This window comes from Felis catus, chromosome A1 (assembly GCF_018350175.1).
Source record: "Felis catus isolate Fca126 chromosome A1, F.catus_Fca126_mat1.0, whole genome shotgun sequence".
Taxonomy (NCBI): Eukaryota; Metazoa; Chordata; class Mammalia; order Carnivora; family Felidae; genus Felis; species Felis catus.
The window spans coordinates 104,007,506-104,030,242 of NC_058368.1; the positions used below are offsets into that span (position 1 = coordinate 104,007,506).

Here is a 22,737-nt window from a genome sequence, read left to right on the forward strand (position 1 = left end):
TACATGAAAGGGGCGTATTCTGACACTTAGCAATTGCTGGTGTTTAAGTTTAAAGTCCTTGGCCCTGAGAAAATTATATTTTGTTTAAAGGAGCTGTGTGAAACATATTTTTAGAAATTTTGTTAGCACGAAGCAATGCAGCATACAAAATACTGTTTACATGCTGAGGGTGTAAATAATAAAAGCGAACTATCAACAGCATCAATCTACCTTTCCTGGAAATTGGAAAAGTCAATTCCTGCCTCCTTGATATATTCTCTTGTCATTTTCTTTTTTTGTTTTCCATTTGTGCTTGGCCTCAAAATACCACTACTGAGGGGTGCCTGGGTGGCTCAGTCAGGTAAGCGTACGACTTCATCTCAGGTCATGATCTCGTGGTTCGTGGGTTCGAACCCCTCATCGGGCTCTGTGCTGACCGCTCAAAGCCTGGACCCTGCTTCAGATTCCATGTCCCTTGCTCTCTGCCCCTCCCCCACTCACGCTCTGTCTCTCTCTCTCTCTCAAAATAAATAAACATTAAAAAAAATGTTTTTTTAAATACCACTACTGATAAGTTGCTCATTTGATTATGATTCTGCTTGCAATCATGGTTTCTTCCAACAATGAAGACAGTCTGTTCGAGGTGCCATAGGGTTTAAATTACCACTCACCTAACTAATGATCATTTACATACAATGCTGGTTCAGTGAAAGGGAGAGTGAAAAGACCACCTTTTTCTCCCCTCTCCCATCTTCCCCGTGGCCCTCTTCCAATACAAGCTGTAAATCACACCTGGGAAGGAGATGACCGTGTAGGTTGAGAGAGAACGTAAGCCCAAGCCCTTTTTAAAATGCTGATTGTCATCCTGTGCTGCAAATATACTCAAAGTTGTGCAGTCAGCAAGTATTAATCACACAGTTTCTTATATCCAGACGTCGGAAGGGAACAGATGGAGGCCAGTGTCAGAAAGGTATGTGATTCGACATGCCCTGGACATGGATCCGGGCGGTGGGGAGGTTGTGGGGAGCTGGGAAAGAGCACAGAGAATACTCCAGTGCACAGACGGAGGGCAGAACATGATACAACCAAGGCCACAGGGAGAAGACCAACATGGCTGGAACGGAGAACTCTTTCTGAAAAGCGAAGGAAGATGGCACAACTCTGGCAGGTTTTGGCTCATATCCAGATGCCGCAATCTGATGCCCAATAGAAAGCCGCTGTTGGTTCTGGAGCAGTGGCCTAACATAATGGAGGCCGTGTCTCAGGAGGATGAATTGGGCATTGATGTCCCAGGGGACTTGCAGAGGGAGACCCTGGAGATCACTGCTTTGTGTTCAGATGTCGAAGGGAAACGTGTGCAGCTGCAGCTCCCCAGAGCTGGTGACTTCATCCTAAAGCAGTGACAAAAGCCCTTTTGGGCTTTTTTTTTTTTTTTTTTTTTTACACATAAGCTAGTTTGAGTTGGGTTTCTGTCCCTTCAGAATCAGAATCGTGACAATTAAATGCTTTTTGGGATTGAGTTGCCTTAAGCATTGAGAGAAGAGCGGGGATTGGGGCACAAAGAATCAGAAGATAGAAAGGTAGCAGTGAGTCACGTGATTAGTCACCAGCTAGGTACTTGTCCATTTTAATGCGAATGAGGGGAGCTCTGTGGGACCCATTTAAAGAGATGTGGGGGCGCCTGGGTGGCTCAGTTGGTTAAGCATCCGACTTCGGCTCAGGTCATGATCTCGCTCGCAGTCCATGAGTTGGAGCCCCGCATTGGGCTCTGTGCTGACAGCTCAGAGCCTGGAGCCTGTTTCAGATTCTGTGTCTCCCTTTCTGTCTGACCCTCCCCCTTTCATGCTCTGTCTCTCTCTGTTTCAAAAATAAAGAAACGTTAGAAAAATAAATTTTTTTTAATTAAAAAAAAAAAAAAGGTGTGTTGGAGGGGTGCCTGGGTGGCTCAGTCGGTTAAGTGTCCCAACTTTGGCTCAGGTCATGATCTCCCAGTTTGTGAGTTCAAGTCCTGCGTTAGGCTCTGTGCTGACAGCTCAGAGCCTGGAGCCTGCTTCAGATTCTGTGTCTCCCTCTCTCTCTGTACCACCCCCATTCACATGCTGTCTCTCTCTCTCCCAAAAATAAGTAAACATTAAAAAAAGAGAGAGATGAAAAAAAAAATTAAAAAAAAAAAAAGAGAGAGAGAGAGAGAGAGAGAGGTGTGTTGGGGCCAGTTGGTGGCCTGGGGTAAGCCATTCTTCCCTGCCTGGTATAGCTGCTGAGTAGGAGCTAGCCCCTTGGCTATGGCAGTGTGCTTGGGACTCGGCAGAAGTAGTTTCCAGCCAGCAGAACCTTCCTTCTGCAGTCAGATAGCCTTTTTGCTCTTGTTCTCTTGGGCTCTGATGGTTTCTGAGATACTTTGCTAACGATATGTTAGCCACCTATTGCTGACAATAGACATCTGTTACGTCGAACCGTCACATCTAAATCTATGTTTGCAAAACCCCACTCACCCAACTCCATTCCCTCCTGTGGTCCCTGTAGTTTTGGGTGGCAGTTCTGTTTTCCCCATCCCCCAGAACCTTGGGATTATCTTGGATGTTGCTCTCCATTGCTTGTTCTCTGCTCCTTTCTGGTATTATCTCTGGATTTGTTCTCCAGTGCAGTCTCTGCTTCTTGCCTTAAACTCGTCCTCCTCTCTGCCTCCAGCACCCCCCTCCCCACCCCTGTGCCTGGCCACAGGTGGAGTATAATCCTCCAGAAGTACGTAGCTCATCAGGTCTTCACGATCGAAGTGTGGGAAACGGTGAGCACTTAATATCCTGTCTGCTTAAAAATTCCTTCTGCTTACAAATGTTCACTTTATCCCTGCTGCACAACAAATGAAGTCCAAAGGCAGCCCGCTCTCATGGGACTCAAACTTGACCACAACATAATTGACTCTTCTTTCTGCTGCCTATACTCCAGAGAAAACCAAACTGCTAGATTTCCTTGTGCATGTGTGACTCTACCTTGTCTGCGTGTTTTTGCTTCTGCCTTTCCTTGTATTTCTGCTGCCCTTTTGGAATCTCTACAAGTCTAAATTATATGTACCCAGCTCAAACGTCCATCCTTCCTTCCCCCAATGACCGTTGCACAAATACAGTGTCTGTTTGGATAGAAAAGCGGCAAAGGTGACCACACTGTGATACTGGAAGGTTTTGATTTTCTCCATCCAACGGGATTGATTGATTGATTTTTACTTACAGCGCAAATAGAAATACAATTTACACTTCCGGTTTCTTGTACTGAAATGTATTTCTGACAGCTTTAATATGTGTCTGCTAAATGAGAAAAGACATATTGCTCCCATACACACACACAGTGATCATGCTTATTTCCTCCACAAATCTTCCCTGGTTTTCCTCTTGACAATTGGAAGAGATTTCTGAATTCCCAAGGCACTATCTTTGTGGTAGACATCCCTTATAACCTATATTATGCTTTACGTAGGTGCTAAATTAAAATTCCCTGTAGAGGCTAAGTCCTGGAGAGGGCAGCATCTGGCAGTATATTTTACACTTAGTAGGAACTCAAACATTGGAGGATAGTGGGGCGCCCGGGTGGCTTAGTCAATTAAGCACCTGACTCTTGATTTCGGCTCAGGTCATGATCTCATAGCTGGTGAGTTTGAGTCCTGGGTTGGGCTATGCACTGACAGTGCAGAGCCTGGCTGGGATTCTCTCTCATTCTCTCTGTCTACCCCTCCCCCACTCATGATCGCTCTCACTCTCTCTCTTTGCCTCCTTCCCTCCCTCCCTCTCTCTCAAAATAAATAAAACATTAAAAAATAAAAACACTTGAAAACAAAGACTTGGATAGCAGACCCACCACTTTTATGATTTATGCTATATTTTACAACTTCTTTATAAGGATACTAACATGTTTTTAAATGTTCACAAAATAATACAGTGCATTAAAATTTATCAAGTACTCAATTCCTGCCTCTCCCATTCTCCATCTGCCTCCCTGGTAGCTTCTTCTGACTGTACCTGATTTACCTCTTGTGGTTACTTCATTATCTACAAAAATGTTTATATTTTTTCTTACTGACTTTAAACCTTATCTCTTCACTTTCCTGTTTTGATGGAACATAAGTCAACTCAGACTAACTCCCTGCTTCCCTCTACCTACCCCCAATGTTAAGTAGGCATATCCCTCTAAGTCCTATTTTCTCTTTTATCCCTTTATTTTTTTAATGTTTATTTATTTGAGAGAGAGAGAGAGAGAGAGAGAGAGAGAGCGCACGTGCAGTGGAGGGCCAGAGATAGGGAGACACAGAATCTGAAGCAGGCTCCAGCCTCTGAGCTGTCAGTCCAGAGCCCGACACGGGGCTTGAACCCACGAACAGTAAGATCATGATCTGAGCTGAAGGTGGATGCTTAATCGACTGAGCCACCCAGGTGCCCCTCTCTTTTATCTCTTTCAATAATATATCAACCTACGTCTGATGAACAGCCAGTGAACAGGTTTTTTCATGAGAGTTTGGGGGTGTGCTTGAAGGGAGGTGAGTGAGGGTGTCAGGAGCATAGGAGAGGTGGACAAGGCAGGTCACCAGGTGCCTTGTAAGCTATTATGGACTTGGACTCAGAATTGAAGAGTCGGGGCTCCTAGGTGGCTCTGCTCTGTCAATTAAGTGTCAGACTCTTGATGTCAGCTCAGGCCATGATCTCACAGTTCGTGAGTTTGAGCCCCATGTTGGGCTCTGCACTGACAATGTGGAACCCCATGGGGATTGTCTCCCCTGCCCCCTCTGCCCCTCCCCTGCTCGCTCACTGTCTCTCAAAATAAATAAATAAACTTACTATGAAAAAAAAAAAAAACAAAGAGAATTAAAGAGTCAAGGAAGGTTTCCCTTGCCCCATAATCTGTTTCATGGGTACCATCTTCTCTCTCAGAAGATATGCATTAGAAGACTATGGGTTTGTGCTTGTTTGGTTGTCTGTCTTAAGTTTTCTTCTGTGCTCTCAAGTCTGTTTCCTAAGGATTTTACTTCGCTGTTGGTACCAGAAAGGTTGTCAACTAAAAGACTGAACATACTTAGGTGCAGGGTACCCAGGATGTAGTGTGGAGCCCCACAGTGCTGTTGGTTTATGTTGGTCTTTTCGTTAAGACTTCAGGCTTTCTTCAAGGGGCTGGCAGTCCTGTGTTGTCGTCTCCTATTTCAGAAAGAGGGACTAGAGAGCTGTTCTGGGATCTATGGAAGGACATGTGTAGTGGATTGGCGCCTAGCCTGGGGACTACTTGATTCCAAATGGGAGGATGAGAAGGATTTACTGTGGGGCTCCACACTCCATCCTGGGTGCCCTGCACCTAAGTATGTTCAGTCTGTTAGTTGACAACCTTTCTGGTATCTCACCCCCATGGCTAAGTATCTGCCAGCTTGATGGTAGGTCTGATGATGGGAGCGGGGGTCCAGAGGAGGCATTTAAAGAACTCTTATTCAGGGGCTCCTGGGTGGCTCAGTCAGTTGAGCGTCTGACTGTGGATTCTGGCTCAGGTCACGATCTCAGGGTCATGGGATTGAGCCCCACCTTGGGCTCCATGCTAAGCATGGAGCCTGCTTAAGATTCTCTTTAACTATATGGCCCTTTGTAGCAACATGGATGGAACTGGAGAGTGTGATGCTAAGTGAAATAAGCCATACAGAGAAAGACAGATACCATATGTTTTCACTCTTATGTGGATCCTGAGAAACTTAACAGAAACCCAAGGGGGAGGGGAAGGGAAAAAAAAAAAAAAGAGGTTAGAGTGGAAGAGAGCCAAAGCATAAGAGACTCTTAAAAACTGAGAACAAACTGAGGGTTGATGGGGGGTGGGGGAGAGGGGAAAGTGGGTGATGGGTATTGAGGAGGGCACCTGTTGGGATGAGCACTGGGTGTTGTATGGAAACCAATTTGACAATAAACTTCATATATTGAAACAAAAAAAAGATTCTCTTTCACTCTTTCTCTGCCCTTCTCCCCCATTCATGCTGTCTCAAAATAAAATAAAATAAAATAAAATAGCATAAAATAATAAAATCTCCTTGACACCTTTAATTTAATCTCATGTATTCATCCACTTCTTAGTCCTCCTCCTCCAGCACCTCACGGGACTCTGATAGACCAGATCACTGTTCTCTTATCTTCCACTAACGCCCATGTTCTAAGTACAGCTTCATTACGTTGCTGCACAAGTTAATATTGTACTTTACTTTCCACTTTATATATTACAGAAATTTGGGGACTTAACGCTTCTGTTGATGGTTTCCCTCCATTATCAGCAGGAGTGTTACTTTTTTTAGTTATTTTAAAGGGCTCAGTAAGGAGAGACAAACATTTGTGCTCGATCTCTCCCTCTTGAACTAGAAAGCCTGTCAGGTTTCATTAAAGGTTTCACTGAAACCAAAGAATACTATGTTTTGGGCATTTTTTTCTATCTGCCAGGAAGCCCATCAGAAAAAAAAAAAAAAGTTAATTTGTCAGAGATACTTTATTATTATTTGTCAGAGACATTTATTTTGAAATTTTTAATGTTAATTATTTCTTTTTGACAGAGACATAGACAGAGCACAAGACAGGGAGGGGCAGAGAGAGACAGACAGGGAGACACAGAATCCAAAGCAGACTCCAGGCTCTGAGCTGTCAACACAGAGCCCTATGCAAGGCTCGAACTCACAAACCATGAGATCATGTCCTGAGCCGAAGTCGGACGCTTAACCAACTGAGCCACCCAGATACCCCGTTATTTATTTTGACAGAAAGAGAGAGGGGGAGGGAGGGAGGGAGGGAGGGAGGGAGGGAGGGAGGAAGGAAGGGAGGGAGGGAGGGAGGGAGGGAGGGAGGGAGGGAGGGAGGGAGGGAGGGAGGAAATGAATATTAATCCCAAGCAGGCTTGCGCTGACAGCACAGAGCCCGATGTGGGGCTCACTCTCACAAACCATGAGATCGCCACCTGCTCTGAAATCAAGAGTCTGATGCCTAACCGACTGAGCCACCCAGGTGCCCCAACATTTTATTTTAATGTTATGCCAACCCCTAATATCCACTGAACTTCTAATTGTTTAACATCATTTATTCAAAAAGTCAGTTCTAGAATATTGCAAGCATTGGTTATGTAGTTGTGATAAGACTGTGTCTCCTAAATGTTTCAATCAATTGCCCATTAGAAAAATTGGCAAAATGTACATGCAAGCAGCTAATCCACAATACAGGAAATTTAAAAATATATGAGAACATACTCAGACTTACTCATAAGAAGAGAACAGTAAATCAAAACGATAATGGGATTTTTCTTTACCTCTCACATTTGCAAAGATCAAAAATTTAAAACGAGTCATTAAATTACTATTGTTATCCTGTGTACCAGGCACGCAGAAATTTTTTTCTTTTTAGTTTCACACTTTACTAGTAAGAATGTATAAACACTGTTTTATATGGTGGGTGTGGCTTACAAAACCTCTACTGAGGGCAATTTGGCAACAACTATAAATGTTTTAAATTGTGTTTGTTTTGACACAGGTGATCCATTTCCAGGAAATTATCCTATGGATATATTCACACACATAATAAACATACAAGGATATTTGTTGCGGTGTTATTTTTATTTGTCATTAGACTGAAATCCACCTAAATGCCCATCAATAAGGAACTGATTAAATTATAATTCATCCTTTACAGTGGAACTCATGCAATCATTAAAAAGAATGAGGAAGCCCTGTATATTCTGATAGGGAAAGAGCACCAATATAAACAGAAAAAAAAAAAGAAAAGAAAAGAAAAGGAAACTATATGATAACATGGTATCATTTGTGCTTTAAAAATACACACTCAGATGTGCCCAGCCTCTTCCTGGAAAGACACACAGTTGCCAGGAACAGTAGTGGGTGCCTCTTTGGAGAAAAACAGGGCCACCGTGAAATAGGGATAGAAAGGAGATTTGGTTTTTGATTTGTAACTTTTTTTTTTTTAAGTTTATTTTTGAGAGAGCACGAGTAGGGGAGGGGCAGAGAGAGAGGAGGAAACAGGATCCAAAGCAGATTCCATGCTGGCACCAGTAAGCCCAGCGTGGGGCTTGAGCTCAAGAACAGTGAGATCGTTGAGGTTTGTGAGTTCGAGCCCCACGTCAGGCTCTGTGCTGACAGCTCAGAGCCTGGAGCGTGCTTCGGATTCTGTGTCTCCCTCTGTCTCTACCCCACCCCTGCTTGTGCTCTCTCTCTGTCTTTCAAAAATTAATAAACATAAAAAAAAACAAAGTAAATAAAAAAGAACAGTGAGATCATGACCTGAATTGAAGTCAGAAGCTCAACCAACTAAGCCATCCAGGCACCCCATTTTTGTAACTTTTTTTTTCATTGAAGTCTAGTTGATACACAATGTGACAGAGTTGCAGGTGTACAACATAGTGATTCCACAGGTCTATACCTTATGCTGTGATCACCATGAGTGCAGTTACCGTACAGTATTAAATACCATCCAACTGTATTCCCTGTGCTCTACCCTTCATCCCCGACTTACTCATTCCATAACGGGAAGCCGGAATGTCCCCTTCACCCGTTTTCCCCATCCTTCTACTCCTACCCCTGTGGCAGCTGTCACTTTGTTCTCTGTATGTATGGGTCTCTTTCTGCTTTTAGATTGTATTTATTCATTTGTTTTTTAGACTCCCACTATAAATGAAATCGTAAGATACTTGTCTTTGCCAGTCTGACTGCTTTCACTTAGCACAATACCCTCTGGGTCTATCCGTGTCGTGACAAATAGCAAGGTCTCATTCTTTTTAATGGCTGTGTGATATTCCATTGTGTATCTATACTGGATCTTCTTTGTTCATCGATAGATGCTTGGGCTGCTTCCACAGCTTGGCTATTGTAAATAATGCTGCAGTAAACATAGGGGTGCATATATTTTCTCAAATCAGTATTTTTGTTTTCTTTGGGCAAATACCCAGAAGTGGGATTGTTGGGTTGTATGGTATTTCTATTTTTAATTTTTTGAGGAACTTCCGTATTGTTTTCCACACTGGCTGCCCCAAGTGACATTCCCACCAACAGTGCACCAGGGTTCCATTTTCTTCACGACCTCACCAGCCGTTGTTAGTTCTTGTCTTTTTTAAGTCTAGCCATTCTGACGGGTGTGAGGTAATATCTCACCCTGGTTTTGATTTTCGTTTCCCTGATGACTGGCAAAGATTAGACACATCTTTTCATGTGTCTTTTGACCTCATGGATAGCTTCTTTGGAAAAATGTCTATCCGGGTCCTCTGCCCATTTTCTTAGATTGTTTATTTTTTGGTGTTGAGTTGTATAAGTTTTTTATGTATTTTGAATACTAACCGCTTACCAGATAAATCATTTGCAAATAGCTTCTAGCATTCAGTAGGTTGACTTTTTATTTTGTTGATGGTTCCCTTCACTGTATAAAGGCTTTTTATTTTGGTGTAGTCCCAATAGTTTATTTTTGCTTTTGTTTCCTTTGCCCAAGAAGACATATCTAGAAGAATGTTGGTAAGGTTAATGTCAAAGAGATTATTCACTCTGTTTTCTTCTAGGAGTGTTATGGTTTCAGGTCTCACACATAAGTCTTTAATCCATTTTGAGTTTATTTTTGTGTATGGTATAAGAAAGTGGTCCAGTTTCATTATTTCACATGTAGCTGTCCATTGTTCCCAGCACCATTTATTGAAGAGACTGTCTTTTCCCTATTGTGCATTTTTGTTTCCTTTGTCATAGATTAATTGACCATATAAGTGTGGGTGTATTTCTGGGCTCTCTATTCTGTCCCATTGATCTATGTGTCTGTTTTTGTGCCGGTACCATACCGTTTTGATTACTATAGCTTTGTGTAGTATATCCTGAAATCTGGGATAGTGATGTCTCCAGGTTTGCTCTTCTTTGTCAAGATTGCTTTGGATATTTGGGGTCTTTTGTGGCTCCAAACAAATTTTAGGATTATTTGTTCTAGTTCTGTGAAAAATGCTGTTGGTATTTTGATTGCACCGACTGTGTAGATGGCTTTGGATAGGATAGACGTTTTAATTTTTTTTTTAATTTTTTTTCAACGTTTTTTATTTTATTTTTGGGACAGAGAGAGACAAAGCATGAACGGGCGAGGGGCAGAGAGAGAGGGAGACACAGAATCAGAAATAGGCTCCAGGCTCTGAGCCATCAGCCCAGAGCCCGACGCGGGGCTCGAACTCACGGACCGCGAGATCGTGACCTGGCTGAAGTCAGATGCTTAACCGACTGCGCCACCCAGGCGCCCCTAAATTTTTTTTTTAATGTTTATTTATTTTTGAGACAGAGAGAGACAGAGCATGAACGGGGGAGGGGCAGAGAGAGAGGGAGACACAGAATCGGAAGCAGGCTCCAGGCTCTGAGCCATCAGCCCAGAGCCCGATGCGGGGCTCGAACTCACAAACCGTGAGATCGTGACCTGAGCTGAAGTCGGACGCTCAACCGACTGAGCCACCCAGGCGCCCCAGGATAGACGTTTTAAACATATTCTTTGAATCCATGAACATGGGCTGTCTTTTCACTTGTGTCCTCTTCGCTTTCTTTCATCAATGTTTTACAGTTTTCAGAGCTCCATTTGTAACTTTTGAATTATGCCTTCTGCTTCTAATACTCAGAAATGAATATGTAGATAGATAAATAAAATGTAAAGCTTCTAGACCAAGACAGACTGTATCTGAATTACAAACGAAACTCTTTTTCCTGACTTACAAAAATCTAGTTTGGGAGATTTGGCATTTACTTTGTAATTGGAGACGCTGAGGGGTCTTAGAGGGGCCCTGGTCTCCATCACCAACTCCTGCACCTTTGCACCCCATTCTGTTCCCTTATGGTTCCTGTGAAGTCTCAGTTTGTACTGTGGCTGCTGCCCACCCACCCCCAGAGCCCTCCTCTGTCCTTACAGCCCATCTTTTGCTTCTCACAAACCGCCACCCTTGCCTGCCAGCCAGTCTGGAAGCCACTAAGCAAGCAGCACACCCAAATCAAGGGTTTGGTGCCCCAGGCCTTGGCTCGCCCAGGTGCACATGAGTGTTCAGTACAGCATTTCAGCACAACACTATACTGTAACAGACCTGGCCTTCATCACAACAGTCCCATTTCCAGGATTTTATCTCATGGAGACTGTCTGGGGAAACATATCCTATCCTCAGGTCACTTCCGAACTTTGTTGGTCAAGACTGTGGTTTCAGGATATGATGATCAGGGATTTTTTTGTTTAAGTGACAATGGATATAAACCTACCCTCACCCACACTACCATAAGGGAGTTTATGACATTTTTTATGCCTTCGCTTAGACCGATTTAACTTGAAGGTAGGTTCAAGTCCACTTCACTACTGGAATTGGAAAGGAACACAGCTACCTGGACTGAACCCCAGGGAGGCACCAGTTCTCATTTACTTGGAGACACAGCCCATTCACTCACATGAGATGCAACTGAATCCTCATTCTGCCCAGTAGCTCCTTGGACAGCTTGTAACTTTTGAATTATGCCTTCTGCTTGGGACTTGCTTGGGATGATGGCTAAATTCCCAGTATGAGGGACAAAAGGCCTGGGAGATGAATGTGACAGGAGAAAGGAGAGTGGAGTTTACCTTAAACTCAAAGAGACTCTTTCCAGGACGAATGGGACTTGGCTTCGTGTAAGAATTCTGATTCTGAAAAATGGTGAAAGGTTGATCATCTTATCATCAGATTAATGAGGTCTGGGAATTGACACATAATGTACTGTCGATAGGGATTGTCCAACCCGTGTTTTTATTTGTAGATTGCGTAACAGTGCGGGGCAGTGTCTCTTACTGAAAATAGCACTTCCTAGCCGGTGATGAGAACGCCTTCTCCTAAACAGTACTATCCGGCTTGGTTAGCATGAGTATGACTCTGTCTCACTGCTCTGGAATCCCTACTGAAAGCTTTCAGGGCCTATAAGTGGCCCTTCAATTGGGTTGGAGATGGGAGAAGAAATAACTTGCCGAGGCCGAGTACAGATTGATCCTCTGTCCCTAGCACCTGCTGCTGCTTCTAAGCATCCTTAAAACCACCAGCCACTTGTTTGTTCAGCTGCCCAGCCCTGAGCATCCTGCCCTGCCATCGGGAACCCTTCTGATAAGCATTTGTTGAAAGAGGAAGGTTGGAACGTGCCACTGCTGGGGCGTCCACTAGGGCCGCCTCCAATGATCTCTGAGAAGTTCCAGCAAGTACGTCTTGTAAGTACCCAACACCAGCAGCAATTATTTGGCAGAAAACAGCCTTTGTCATCACTGCAGCTAAGGGTGTGGGGCAAAGATCGGCTCATGGGGTGTTGGGGAGAGCAGACCTCACCCTCACCAGTAGGGCAGGAGAGCTCACTGAGGACGACATGGACCGTGTGTGTACCATGATGCGGAATCCATGCCAGTATAAGCTCCCAGACTGGTTCTGCAACAGACTGAAAGGACGTCAAGGATGGAAAAAATACAACCAGGTCCTGGCCAATGGTACAAACACCAAACTATGCGAAGGCCTGGAGTGACTGGCGAAGATTCAGGCCCAAAGAAGGTGGCACCCCTTCTGGGGACTTCGTGTCCGAGGCCAGCACTCAAAGACCACAGGCTGCTGTGGCCATACTGTGGGTGGGTCCAAGGAATCTTTAGGCCTTGTCTGTGAATAAATAGTTTATACATGGAAGGAAGGAAGGAAGGAAGGAAGGAAGGAAGGAAGGAAGGAAGGAAGGAAGGAAGGAAGGAAGGAAGGAAAGGAGAAAAGAAGGAAGGAACGAGGAAGGAAGGAAAAAGAAGGAAAGAAAGAAAAGGAAAAGAAAGATTATTCTTTTGGTTTGGTTTTGGGGATTTTTTAGTTGACCCTCCTAGTCACTGTCCCTGAAAGGCCTTGTCTTGTTTAAAAAAAAGAAAGAGGGGCGCCTGTGTAGCTCAGTCATTTAAGCGTTTGACTCTTGATTCCGCTCAGGTCGCGATCCCAGGGTCGTGGGATCAAGCCTCGGGTCTGGCTCTGTCCTGAGCACGGAGCCTCCTTAAGATCTCTGTCTCCTTCTGCCCCTCCCTGACTCATGTAGGTGTCTTCTCTTTCTCTCTAAGAAAAAAAAACAAAAACAAAAAAACCTGATTTCTTTATTTTGATGCTTTAAATGAGACCTGTTACTTCCTCTCCCTTGCTGGTGAATTCAGCTTTAGTGATGGTAACTTGAGAGCCACTGAGGGGCCTCAAGGAACTGTTCCAGTCCCCTCCCACGCTCTGCTCACTCAGACACTGGCAGTCTCTGCTGTTGGGATTGTCCATAGTTTAGTCTGCTGCCACAGGACGTCAGAGGTAAGGGGTGCTTGCAGGAGTGATCTCGTCTGCGTTAGGAATCAACTTGCTTGAGTTTTCTGTAGCATCTTCAAGTCAACAAAACTCTAAAACTGAAATCAGCCCATACAGCAGTGTCACTTTGTGTTTGAGACACTACCGGATGAATCCCATATCAGTCAACATGTATTAAGGACCACTATGAGCAGGGGCACCTCAGTGGCTCAGTTGGTTGAATGTCTGACTTCAGCTCAGGTCACAAACTCGCGGTTTGTGAGTTCAAGCCCCGCATCGGGCTCTGTGCTGACAGCTCAGAGCCTGGAGCCTGCTTCGGATTCTGTGTCTCCCTCTCTTTCTGCCCTTCCCCTGCTTATGCTCTGTCTCTGTCTCTCAAAAATAAATAAAATGTTTAAAAAAATTTTTTTTAAAAAGGACCACTATGAGCCAAATGCTGAGCTGAGTGCTGTGGAAAAAACACACGAGTTCCCCATTTTTAAGGAATTTAGTAATTGGATAAATAAGACATTTGCCCAGAGCTGAGGTCCCCTTAGGGCTACATCCATACAGAGGGGCACATTTTTATGAGTGCTTCTTAGTGGGAAGGCTCTTTCTAAGTACACAGAGGTGCTGGACAGGACAGCAGTGGCTCGGTTCTTGTATAAAATCGGTAAATATGTAAATAAATGCTGAGTGGTTTATTGAGGGTCCACACAGATTTATTCTCCCTACTTCAAGAGGGGCTCTCAAGTGGATTGCTGCCTGATGCCTTTGAAGAATCACAATGTGTGTGTCTTGGGGAGGGCAGTTAGGAGAGATATGCTCTAAAGCCCCTTAAGAGTTCCCAAATTCTCTGAGTCTGTGAATTAAACTGGATGCTAACATTAAATAAAATCCTCTATTTTAAACCAGAGCGGTGTTTTCTTATTAATATTTCAAAGCCTTCCCTTTACCTTTCATCACATAATGCAATTCATTTATGGACTGAATTCTTTTAATGTACTTAAGTGCTTTTGAGTGCTTTGAGAATTGAAGAAGTGGAAAGTTGGGCGTCTGTCCTTGAATATTTATGTACTTAGGAAGAGAGAAATACTAACCACAGTATAAGAATATCCACCATATGTAGGGGTTGTCCATTGGATACCTTGTCAAATACCCTTGGTGTTGATGGTGACACTACAGCAGTGTTACTGGTATGGGCTGGCAACCTCAAATACTGTGAAAAGGGTCTTAAGCAAGCACCCACAAAACTTCAACTAACCGGTGACATTTCCTGCCTGTGCGGTCATCTGCAGGTGAAGACACCAAGTAGGTGGTGAATGGGGATTAAAATTAGCCGAACGATCATAGCGACGCTACCTTAGTATTTTCCCTTTCTGTTCAGCCACCGTGGCGTTCTCACATTCTCAGAAATCTGTCTTGTGAATCCTGTGCTTTGCAGACTGACACCAAAGAAGGTCTGCTCCTTGGAAATTAAAACACCGTGTATGTGCCTTCCCGCCTTCCTTTCTCTCCTCTTGCTCGTATTGGAATTGGTGTCCCCAGTCCCTAACACTGAGGGAACTCAACTCCTGTATCCACCACACTCATTACCTCCATTGGTTTGTGGTTCAGCATGCAAACCGTCCTGACTTGCTTTTGCCTCTAGTCCTTCTTTTACCAACGTCAGCCCTACAAGCCTAGTGATCGTCATTATATACCGGCACTCACCTAGACTCTGTGGTCAGTATAAAAGTCAATAAGATCCTCACCCCGCCCTGGAGCTCTCACACTAAAGAGCTAATAAGGGGGCTAGATGGATGGACCAGTGACTGGGGGAGGGGGGTAGATGGCAGGGAGAAGAGTTAGAGAATAGGAAGGTGAGTGTGGACCCCAGAGGCCTCCCAACTCAGAACCATTCTGATTCTGTGAACTTGGCCAAGTTGGTAAGTGAGAGCCTCAGATTCCAGATCTGTAATCTGGGAGTAATAATTCCTACCCAGCCTGGGTGGCGGTGTAGATTAGACTGGAAATTGCTTAGAGAGGTCCTTGGTTAAAACATCGACAACCCAAAATGGGACCTATATAACTACAACATTGGGTGTTAAGGGAAATGCAGACAAAGGGGCGGGGGCTCCCAGCAGAAAGGCTCACAGCTGGCTGTGAGCCTGTGTGCTGTGCACGTGTGTGCAGGGGCCCTCCCAGCCTCCAGGTGATCTGTCGCCTCAGCATGCTAGCCGGGCAGAGCTGGGCAGCGTGGGGCCCTCCTGCGCACGCCCGGCAGCCACCAAGTCCCCACAAAGTCGGATGTTTACCTGCAGCAGCAGGCAGGACCTGGAGCTCCTGCCCTTGAGGCACCAGCTGAGAGGCTTCAGAATGGAGATCTGGAAAGCGCACAGCTGTCCACGCTGACTTCAGCCTGTTGTGGGGCTTGAACATCATTCCCCTCTCCAGAAAGCAAGGTTTTCTCATCGTTTTTCCTTCCACATGACCCCCTTCCCCGGATGTCTAAGGTGAAGCGTTTTTCTCTCTTCTCCAGCTCAGAGGCTGAGAATGGTTTGGAGGAGAAAAAGAAGATCTGCAGGTCGCCAACAGCCCAGTCCCCTACCCCGTCCTGCGAGGCTGAGTCCCCAGACCAGAAGAGAATCATTTCCTTGCGGTGAGTGTCCTCACGTTGACTCTTGGTTCTTTGGGGCCTTTGGGGAGGAGGGGTGGCTGGGAGGAGCTGATGTTTCTAGTTCAATGGCAGTTGTCACAAGTGAGGATCCACTGTAACCAGATAACCCCCTGAGAAAGAAGTGGGGTGGTTTTCCTCAATCTCGGCACGGATGCGTGCCTTCCTTTCTCATCCCTTTCTGGCAGCTTACTTTCTCCTTCCTGCCCCAACCTACTGCAGAACACCTGCCCCTCTCTTCAAGGACTGATCTTGCTGAGTGATAAAGCCAGGATAGCCCACTGCCTGGCATAGGTTGATGCGGCACCTGGAAAGGCTGGCCGGGGTGCTGGTGCAGCCCGCCCAGGTTGGAGTATCTGCTCTGCCTGTGCGTGTGCACACCTGCTGTCTCGCTTTCCTGGCAGCCACAAAAAAGCGGAGGGGGAGCCCTGCCTGGGATCCCCGGACAGGGTGTGCATGTCTGTTTCTTGGGGCCGGTGCTGGTAGGTCCAGCGTCAGTTTGGTCGTGAGCCTAGAAGGGACAGGCAGTTTTGAGATGAGGCGCGGTCCCTGTCACTCTCAGAGACTCTTTGTTACATGCTTTTTCTCACATGCAAGGAAGAAGTAGGAGCTCAGAGTTGTTTTTGTGCCCTCATCAGAGAATGATCATTTCAGTGGTCAGTTACGGTGCATGTAGTCAGGGGTCTGTACCGAGTGGTGGAGCGATTGCTCATGTCTCTGTTACTGGAACTGTCAGAACTGTACCTTCTGGGTCTTTGGGCCTCTGCTAAAGGATAATTAAATAACTCCTGCCTTTCCCTTCCTTCCTGGCTACACAGCCCATTCCCTCTCTCCACATCCTTCCTTCACTCAAGACCAAGCCTAAGTCTTCTCTCGCCCCCACATTTTTCTTTCCAGCCCCTTCCACTTCTCTCTTCATCAGTTCTGCATGGCTGTTTGGACACATCTCACTTTCACCATTTCTTTCCATAGCTGTTTGCTTTCAGAGCACCTTGCCTCACTCAGCAAATGAGGCTCAGGCAAAAGCACAAAGCATGTCGTTTCTTGTATCTTTCACCATTATTGACTGGCTCCAGCAGGCGCTTTAAAAACACTGTGGCTTTTTCTCTGCCTCCCCCAGGCTTTGGGTGAGAATAATACACTCATCATGAGGGCGTGTTTGTCAAACGGTGTGGGTGTGTCATCTGTGCATTTGCAAAGAGCCCCACGCTTGATGTAATGCTCTGCTCTCGCTGTCTGGAAATTCCTAATACTTGAATAAGAGGCCCTACATTTTCATTCTGCACTCGACTTCCGGTCCTGCGCATAGTGACCTGTGAGATGAGAGAGTAACAGCGTAGACACAAAGATACCAATGCCATATAAATAAGCGCCCCTTCCACCCCTTCCCCAGAGACCAGTGCTGTGCACACAAGCCCCTTCTGCTTGCGCCTCTTGGATTCGTCAGGGATACATCTGCCTTGCCTGTCAGAATTTGCTTACAGTCCTTCAAAAGGTCTGATCATTGCCTTGATGATTCCATTAACATTTACTAGTGTGAATCAGTCGAGGTAATTAATTCGGATTAGTGGATGGTATACTAATAGGTAAATTGCCATTTGTAAAAATTATTTTTGACTACAAATGTTTACTCATAATTTCAAAAAAAAAAAAAAAGTAATCCCTAGAATTCCAAAGTCATTTGTATCTGTGAATAGGTTCAGTGGCCAGTAGCTAAATCCAAATCTGACACCTGGAATCAATGAGAGGTATTTCACCTGTGGTTAGAGCATCATGGACCCAAACTGTTGTGGCTGGCAGCAGCTTAGAATATCATTTGGCCCATCTTTTCAGGGCTGAGAAACCCAGAGTCTAAAGTCTTAACTGCAGTCATTTCTGTCTCTCAGTCACACCCTTGTACCACCTGAATTACTCAAGATTCTTAACTCTGCTTTGAACCAAATACTCATTTTTTTTTTATTTTTTTTTTAACGTTTATTTATTTTTGAGACAGAGAGAGACAGAGCATGAATGGGGGAGGATCAGAGAGAGAGGGAGACACAGAATCTGGAACAGGCTCCAGGCTCTGAGCCATCAACTCAGAGCCCGACGCGGGGTTGGAACTCACGGACCGTGAGATCATGACCTGAGCCGAAGTCGGACGCTCAACCGACTGAGCCACCCAGGCGCCCCGAACCAAATACTCATTTTAACTGAGCCTCTTTCTAAGGAATCATACTGTAGGATCATGGATTTCATGTGCCATTTTTCCCCATAGTGAAAAAAAATACATAATTGTATCATAAAAGTTGTTTGTATATACATCTCTGAAAACCATACATGCATTCCACTTGAGAATGATTCTGTTTGTCTGTCAGGTTGAAGATATGTGCAAATTCACACACCTACTCAAATGAAGAGCCAGGACTAGAATCACCTTAGAAACAAATACTGGAGCTCTGACCTCTGTCCTTAGTAGAACAAAGGAAAACTTGACTTTCCAACGTGGTCTTCATTTTTATCCTGATTTCACTTCTACTGTTTTCCCACTCTGGGATGTTTTGTTTCTCTTTTCCTTATACCCAACTCCTGCTTATCCTCTGAGGCCCAGTGTATTAAACCTACGTTGTGCTGTTGATCTCCTCTTACCTCCTTTTGAACTTAGGGTCTCTATACCTCCTCCTAATAGCTGTGGTATGTATTATTATTGGGCACTACGTCTTGTACTGCCTTAGAAAAAAGATGTTGGATGCATTCACAGGCTTCTTAAGGAAAAAGACCGTCTTGTGTCCCTCTAGGCCTTTAATACAATGCCCTACTCATTTAACCCATGTTAAATATTAATAGAATTCTGAAACGAAAATATTCTTTGATCGAATTATAGCTGCAGTTTTGTTTAATAATTTGCCTACAGTACTTTTACTGCTTAAAATCCTTTGAGATGGTATAATTACCTTCACAATTCAGTTTGTATTTCTCCCTTCTAGAAGTCTGCATTTCTGCAGATTGAGGTTGTGGCCCTGTGAAACCATCCCAGTCTCCCACACACTATGCTGTGTAAATGCTCTTAGAGTATTAGGAGTGATCACTGGTGTCCAGAAAAACAAAACAAAACAAATGTCAGGTTTTCTTGTGAGATGGCATGCTAATCAAGATTTATTACAATAGGATTAATGAGTAGCATTAAACAATTCATCTTACAGACTCCCTGGGTTCTCTTTGCTCAGGTCAAAATCCAGTTTTGATGGTGCCTCTTTAGCAAGTGATAAGAACGACTGTAAAACAGAGAGCAAAAGTGAATCTAAGATGGACAGGAAGAAGTCTTCGTCTTCCAGCCAGGTAACTTGGGAATGTGGACTGCACTGATCAGAGGATGGGGGGACCCCTAGAGCCAAGGGAAAGGAAGGACCCAAATGTGTATCTTCCTGCCATTCACGACTCTCATAGGCAGATAGTAGAGAATCTGGAACACAGAACAGGATGCAGATCCTTCGGCCGACTATTAATCAGTTTCGTATTTCCCCACTGACCTTCCGGTATATCCTGGGTGGCGGTGAGTTGCATATCGTGACCCCTAACTCTGACAAGTGCCCCAAGAGCAGGGACCTATGTGGTCATGTGCTGGTCTAAAAACCAGCCAAGATAATTAGCTTGCCTAATGATTAAGAGAGTTGTGATGTCCTTGCATCAAAATGAGTGTGATACAGCACCTGTGTGAATGGAAGGCAACCCAGCTTCCCACTGAAGAGGAAAACCTGTGGACCGTCACGATTCTCCTCCAGAAGCAGTTCGGTTCCGCTCTAAAACCCACCCCGATAGGTAACTAAGCCCAGTCCTGTGTCATGGAGTGTGGCATACTTACTGGGACCAGTAGTTTGAGGTTGTTTTTTAACACTCCCCCCGCTAAATACTCGAATATGTGTTTCCTAAGAAGGAGAAAAACCCATTGGCACACACAAGAAATTTAACTGAATAGTAAATACACAAAAATATTACTTCTATAAAATCCATTTCAGAATTCCACAGTCTTCCAGTAGTCAGTGCCTGCATCAATGTTTTTTGCCACCCCCCCCCCAAAATGAATCCAGTCAGGAGCCAAATAATGGATTTATCTGTCCCTTTTTTTTTTTTTAATTTTTTAATGTTTTTATTTATTTTGAGACAGAGAGAAACGGAGCATGAGCAGGGGAGGGGCAGAGAGAGAGGGAGACACAGAATCTGAAGCAGGCTCCAGGCTCCAAGCTGTCAGCACAGAGTCTGACTCGGGGCTCGAACTCACGGACCGTGAGATCGTGACCTGAGCCCAACCGACCGAGCCACCCGGGCGCCCCTATCTGTCCCTTTTAATGTACATCATTTCCACTGCCTTTTTTTTTTCTTTTTTTTTTCTTCCGTTTATTACATTCACATTTGTTCATGTTCCACGTTGTTTTTTGGATTTTCTGGCTCAGGTTATTTTTCTTAAAATTTTTTTTTCAACGTTTATTTATTTTTGGGACAGAGAGAGACAGAGCATGAACGGGGGAGGGGCAGAGAGAGAGGGAGACACAGAATCGGAAACAGGCTCCAGGCTCTGAGCCGTCAGCCCAGAGCCTGACGCGGGGCTCGAACTCACGGACTGTGAGATCGTGACCTGGCGGAAGTTGGGCGCTTAACCGACTGCGCCACCCAGGCGCCCCTTAAACGCTTTCATTTTTGAGAGAGACAGACAGATCACGAGTAAGGGAGGGGCAGAAAGAGAGGGAGACACAGAATCCGAAGCAGGCTCCAGGCTCTGAGCTGTCAGCACAGAGCCCAACAGAGGGCTCAAATCCACGAACCAGGAGAATGACCTTAGCAGAAGTCGAACAAATAACCACCTGAGCCACCCAGGCGCCCCTTGGCCCAGGTTACTTTTAAATCAACTCATGCCACCAATGCTCACTGTAGCCATTAAAAAAGAAAAAAAGAATCTCAGGAAAGCCTCCTTGGAACACGTCGCTTTAATCCGGGGAACTTTCTGGATGCAAAATGTACTTTTAGGAAGCAGCATGAGATAACCTACTTTACATGAGGCGTTTATAAAATAGCTGACTTGCGGGGCCCATCGATCGCCTGTAGGACCTTTCTAAAGCTCTTGCTTATGGCGATCTTGGGCCAATTCTGCGTGGTTTGGCATGAAGGGCCTGCTTGTACTGTCTCTCTGTTCTGCTCATAAGACTTTTTTTTTTTTATCAAAAGCATCCTGTCAGAAAGCGCCTGAGTGGCTCAGTCAGTTAAGTGTCCGACTTGATTTCGGCTCAGGTCATGATCTCAGAATTTGTGAGTTCAAGCCCCGTGCTGGGCTCTGTACTGACAACATAGAGCCTGCTTGGGATTCTCTCTCTCCCTGTATCTCTGCCCCTCCCCTGCTCATGCTCTCTCTCTCTCTCTCAAAATAAATAAATACACATTAAAAAAAAAAAAAATCCTGTCAGCCAGAGGTCCTGTGGAAGGAGGACCAGTTCTGCCTCTTAGCTGAGTGGTGCCATTTAAATGACTCAGTTTCCCTGAGGCACACTGTCCAGACGAATGGAATGGGGACACCAGTTCCCCGGTTATTTGGGGGATGCTATTTGGGCAGGCACGTGACCAAATGTAAATGGCTGGCTGTACATTGTTGTTGTCACAGTTGTGGAAACACATGCCTTGAACATGAAGCGATGTGCCATCTGTCAGACTCTTGGGGCTGCTACCGCCCTGGAGAGTTGAGCTTATTTTTACAAAGTCCTAATTTGGCTGGATGGTCGTGTCGCCCTGACACTGGCTAAGGATATGCCCTCACGACAAAAGGAGTGATAGGGACAATACCAAGTAGTGGGTCTTTTGGATGTATTGTCCGTTTAAGCCTTATGGCGGTCCTCTGAGGCAGGTAGTATATGTGCCTTCTGGCACAGAGGAGGAAGCTGAGGCCCAGCAAAGCTAACTCACGAGGTCACAGTCACACACCAAAGGGGACATGTAGCCAAGACTTGAGCTAGGTTTATCTGAGCTCTTAACCACTGCTGTCCTCCAAGAGCACTTGGATCTTTAGTGTCCTAGGATCTACTACCTTCCCTGGTGATATCCCTTTGTGTCATTTATTAGGAACTTCCTTGGCCAGCCACTTGGCACAAGGCTGCAGCATGATTTCACATGTCTTTCCAACCAGCAAGTCACTATCTTGTTGGAAAATGAAACCTTTGTGCCCTGCCGTCTTTGAGGGGTTGTGTCGAAGACTGTACGATCAGAGACAAGGAGTTCCTAAAGATACTCTGTGAAGGGAGGGGAAATCTGTTACGTAATTTACGTTGAAGTTAAAATTGGTGATGTTATGCCAAGAAATGCCAGCGGTGACGCCTGTGTTGTGTTCTCCTTGTAGTATAAGGCAAATATGCACTTCCACAAGCTGTTTCTTGATGTCCCAACTGAAGAACCATTGAGGCAGAGTAAGTTCTGACCTGTTTGACTGTTTTGAAAATACGCTAGTTGGCTGGGGGAGAGAAAGCGGGCTCCGTCTGGGAACAGAATCACCAAGGGGAACGTGGGTTCGAAAGTTATGATGTAACGGTGATGGCAGCTTCATTCAGCGTTCCTCAAGCGTCTTGAAAGATGAGAGAGTAGAATGGGAAACTGAATCCCTCCACATGACAGAGAACCCTCCAAGATGATTCCGGAATGATCTCCTCACCTTCTGTATTCACTGCTGCAGTGCACTGCATTTGGGCTGTCCTGAGATTTCAGATAACAAGGCTGGAGGAAGAGAGGCCACTAGAAGAAGGCTGAAAGGAAACACAGATTCTCATGTGCAGACACGTGTCCGTCCCTGAGCTGTA

General features: G+C 45.1%; 1 protein-coding gene across 2 annotated transcripts in view; it reads left to right on the top strand.

The window, feature by feature from the left end:
• The window catches only part of GRAMD2B (GRAM domain containing 2B), a 119,295-nt gene that overhangs the window by 74,020 nt on the left and 22,538 nt on the right, over window positions 1-22,737 (top strand). For both annotated transcript variants that reach the window (XM_019831574.3, XM_003980720.6), the window contains exons 2-4: window positions 15,791-15,910; window positions 19,132-19,243; window positions 22,284-22,350. In XM_019831574.3, the coding sequence (XP_019687133.2) occupies window positions 15,791-15,910; window positions 19,132-19,243; window positions 22,284-22,350 (299 nt within the window). The remainder of the gene's footprint in view (window positions 1-15,790; window positions 15,911-19,131; window positions 19,244-22,283; window positions 22,351-22,737) is intronic.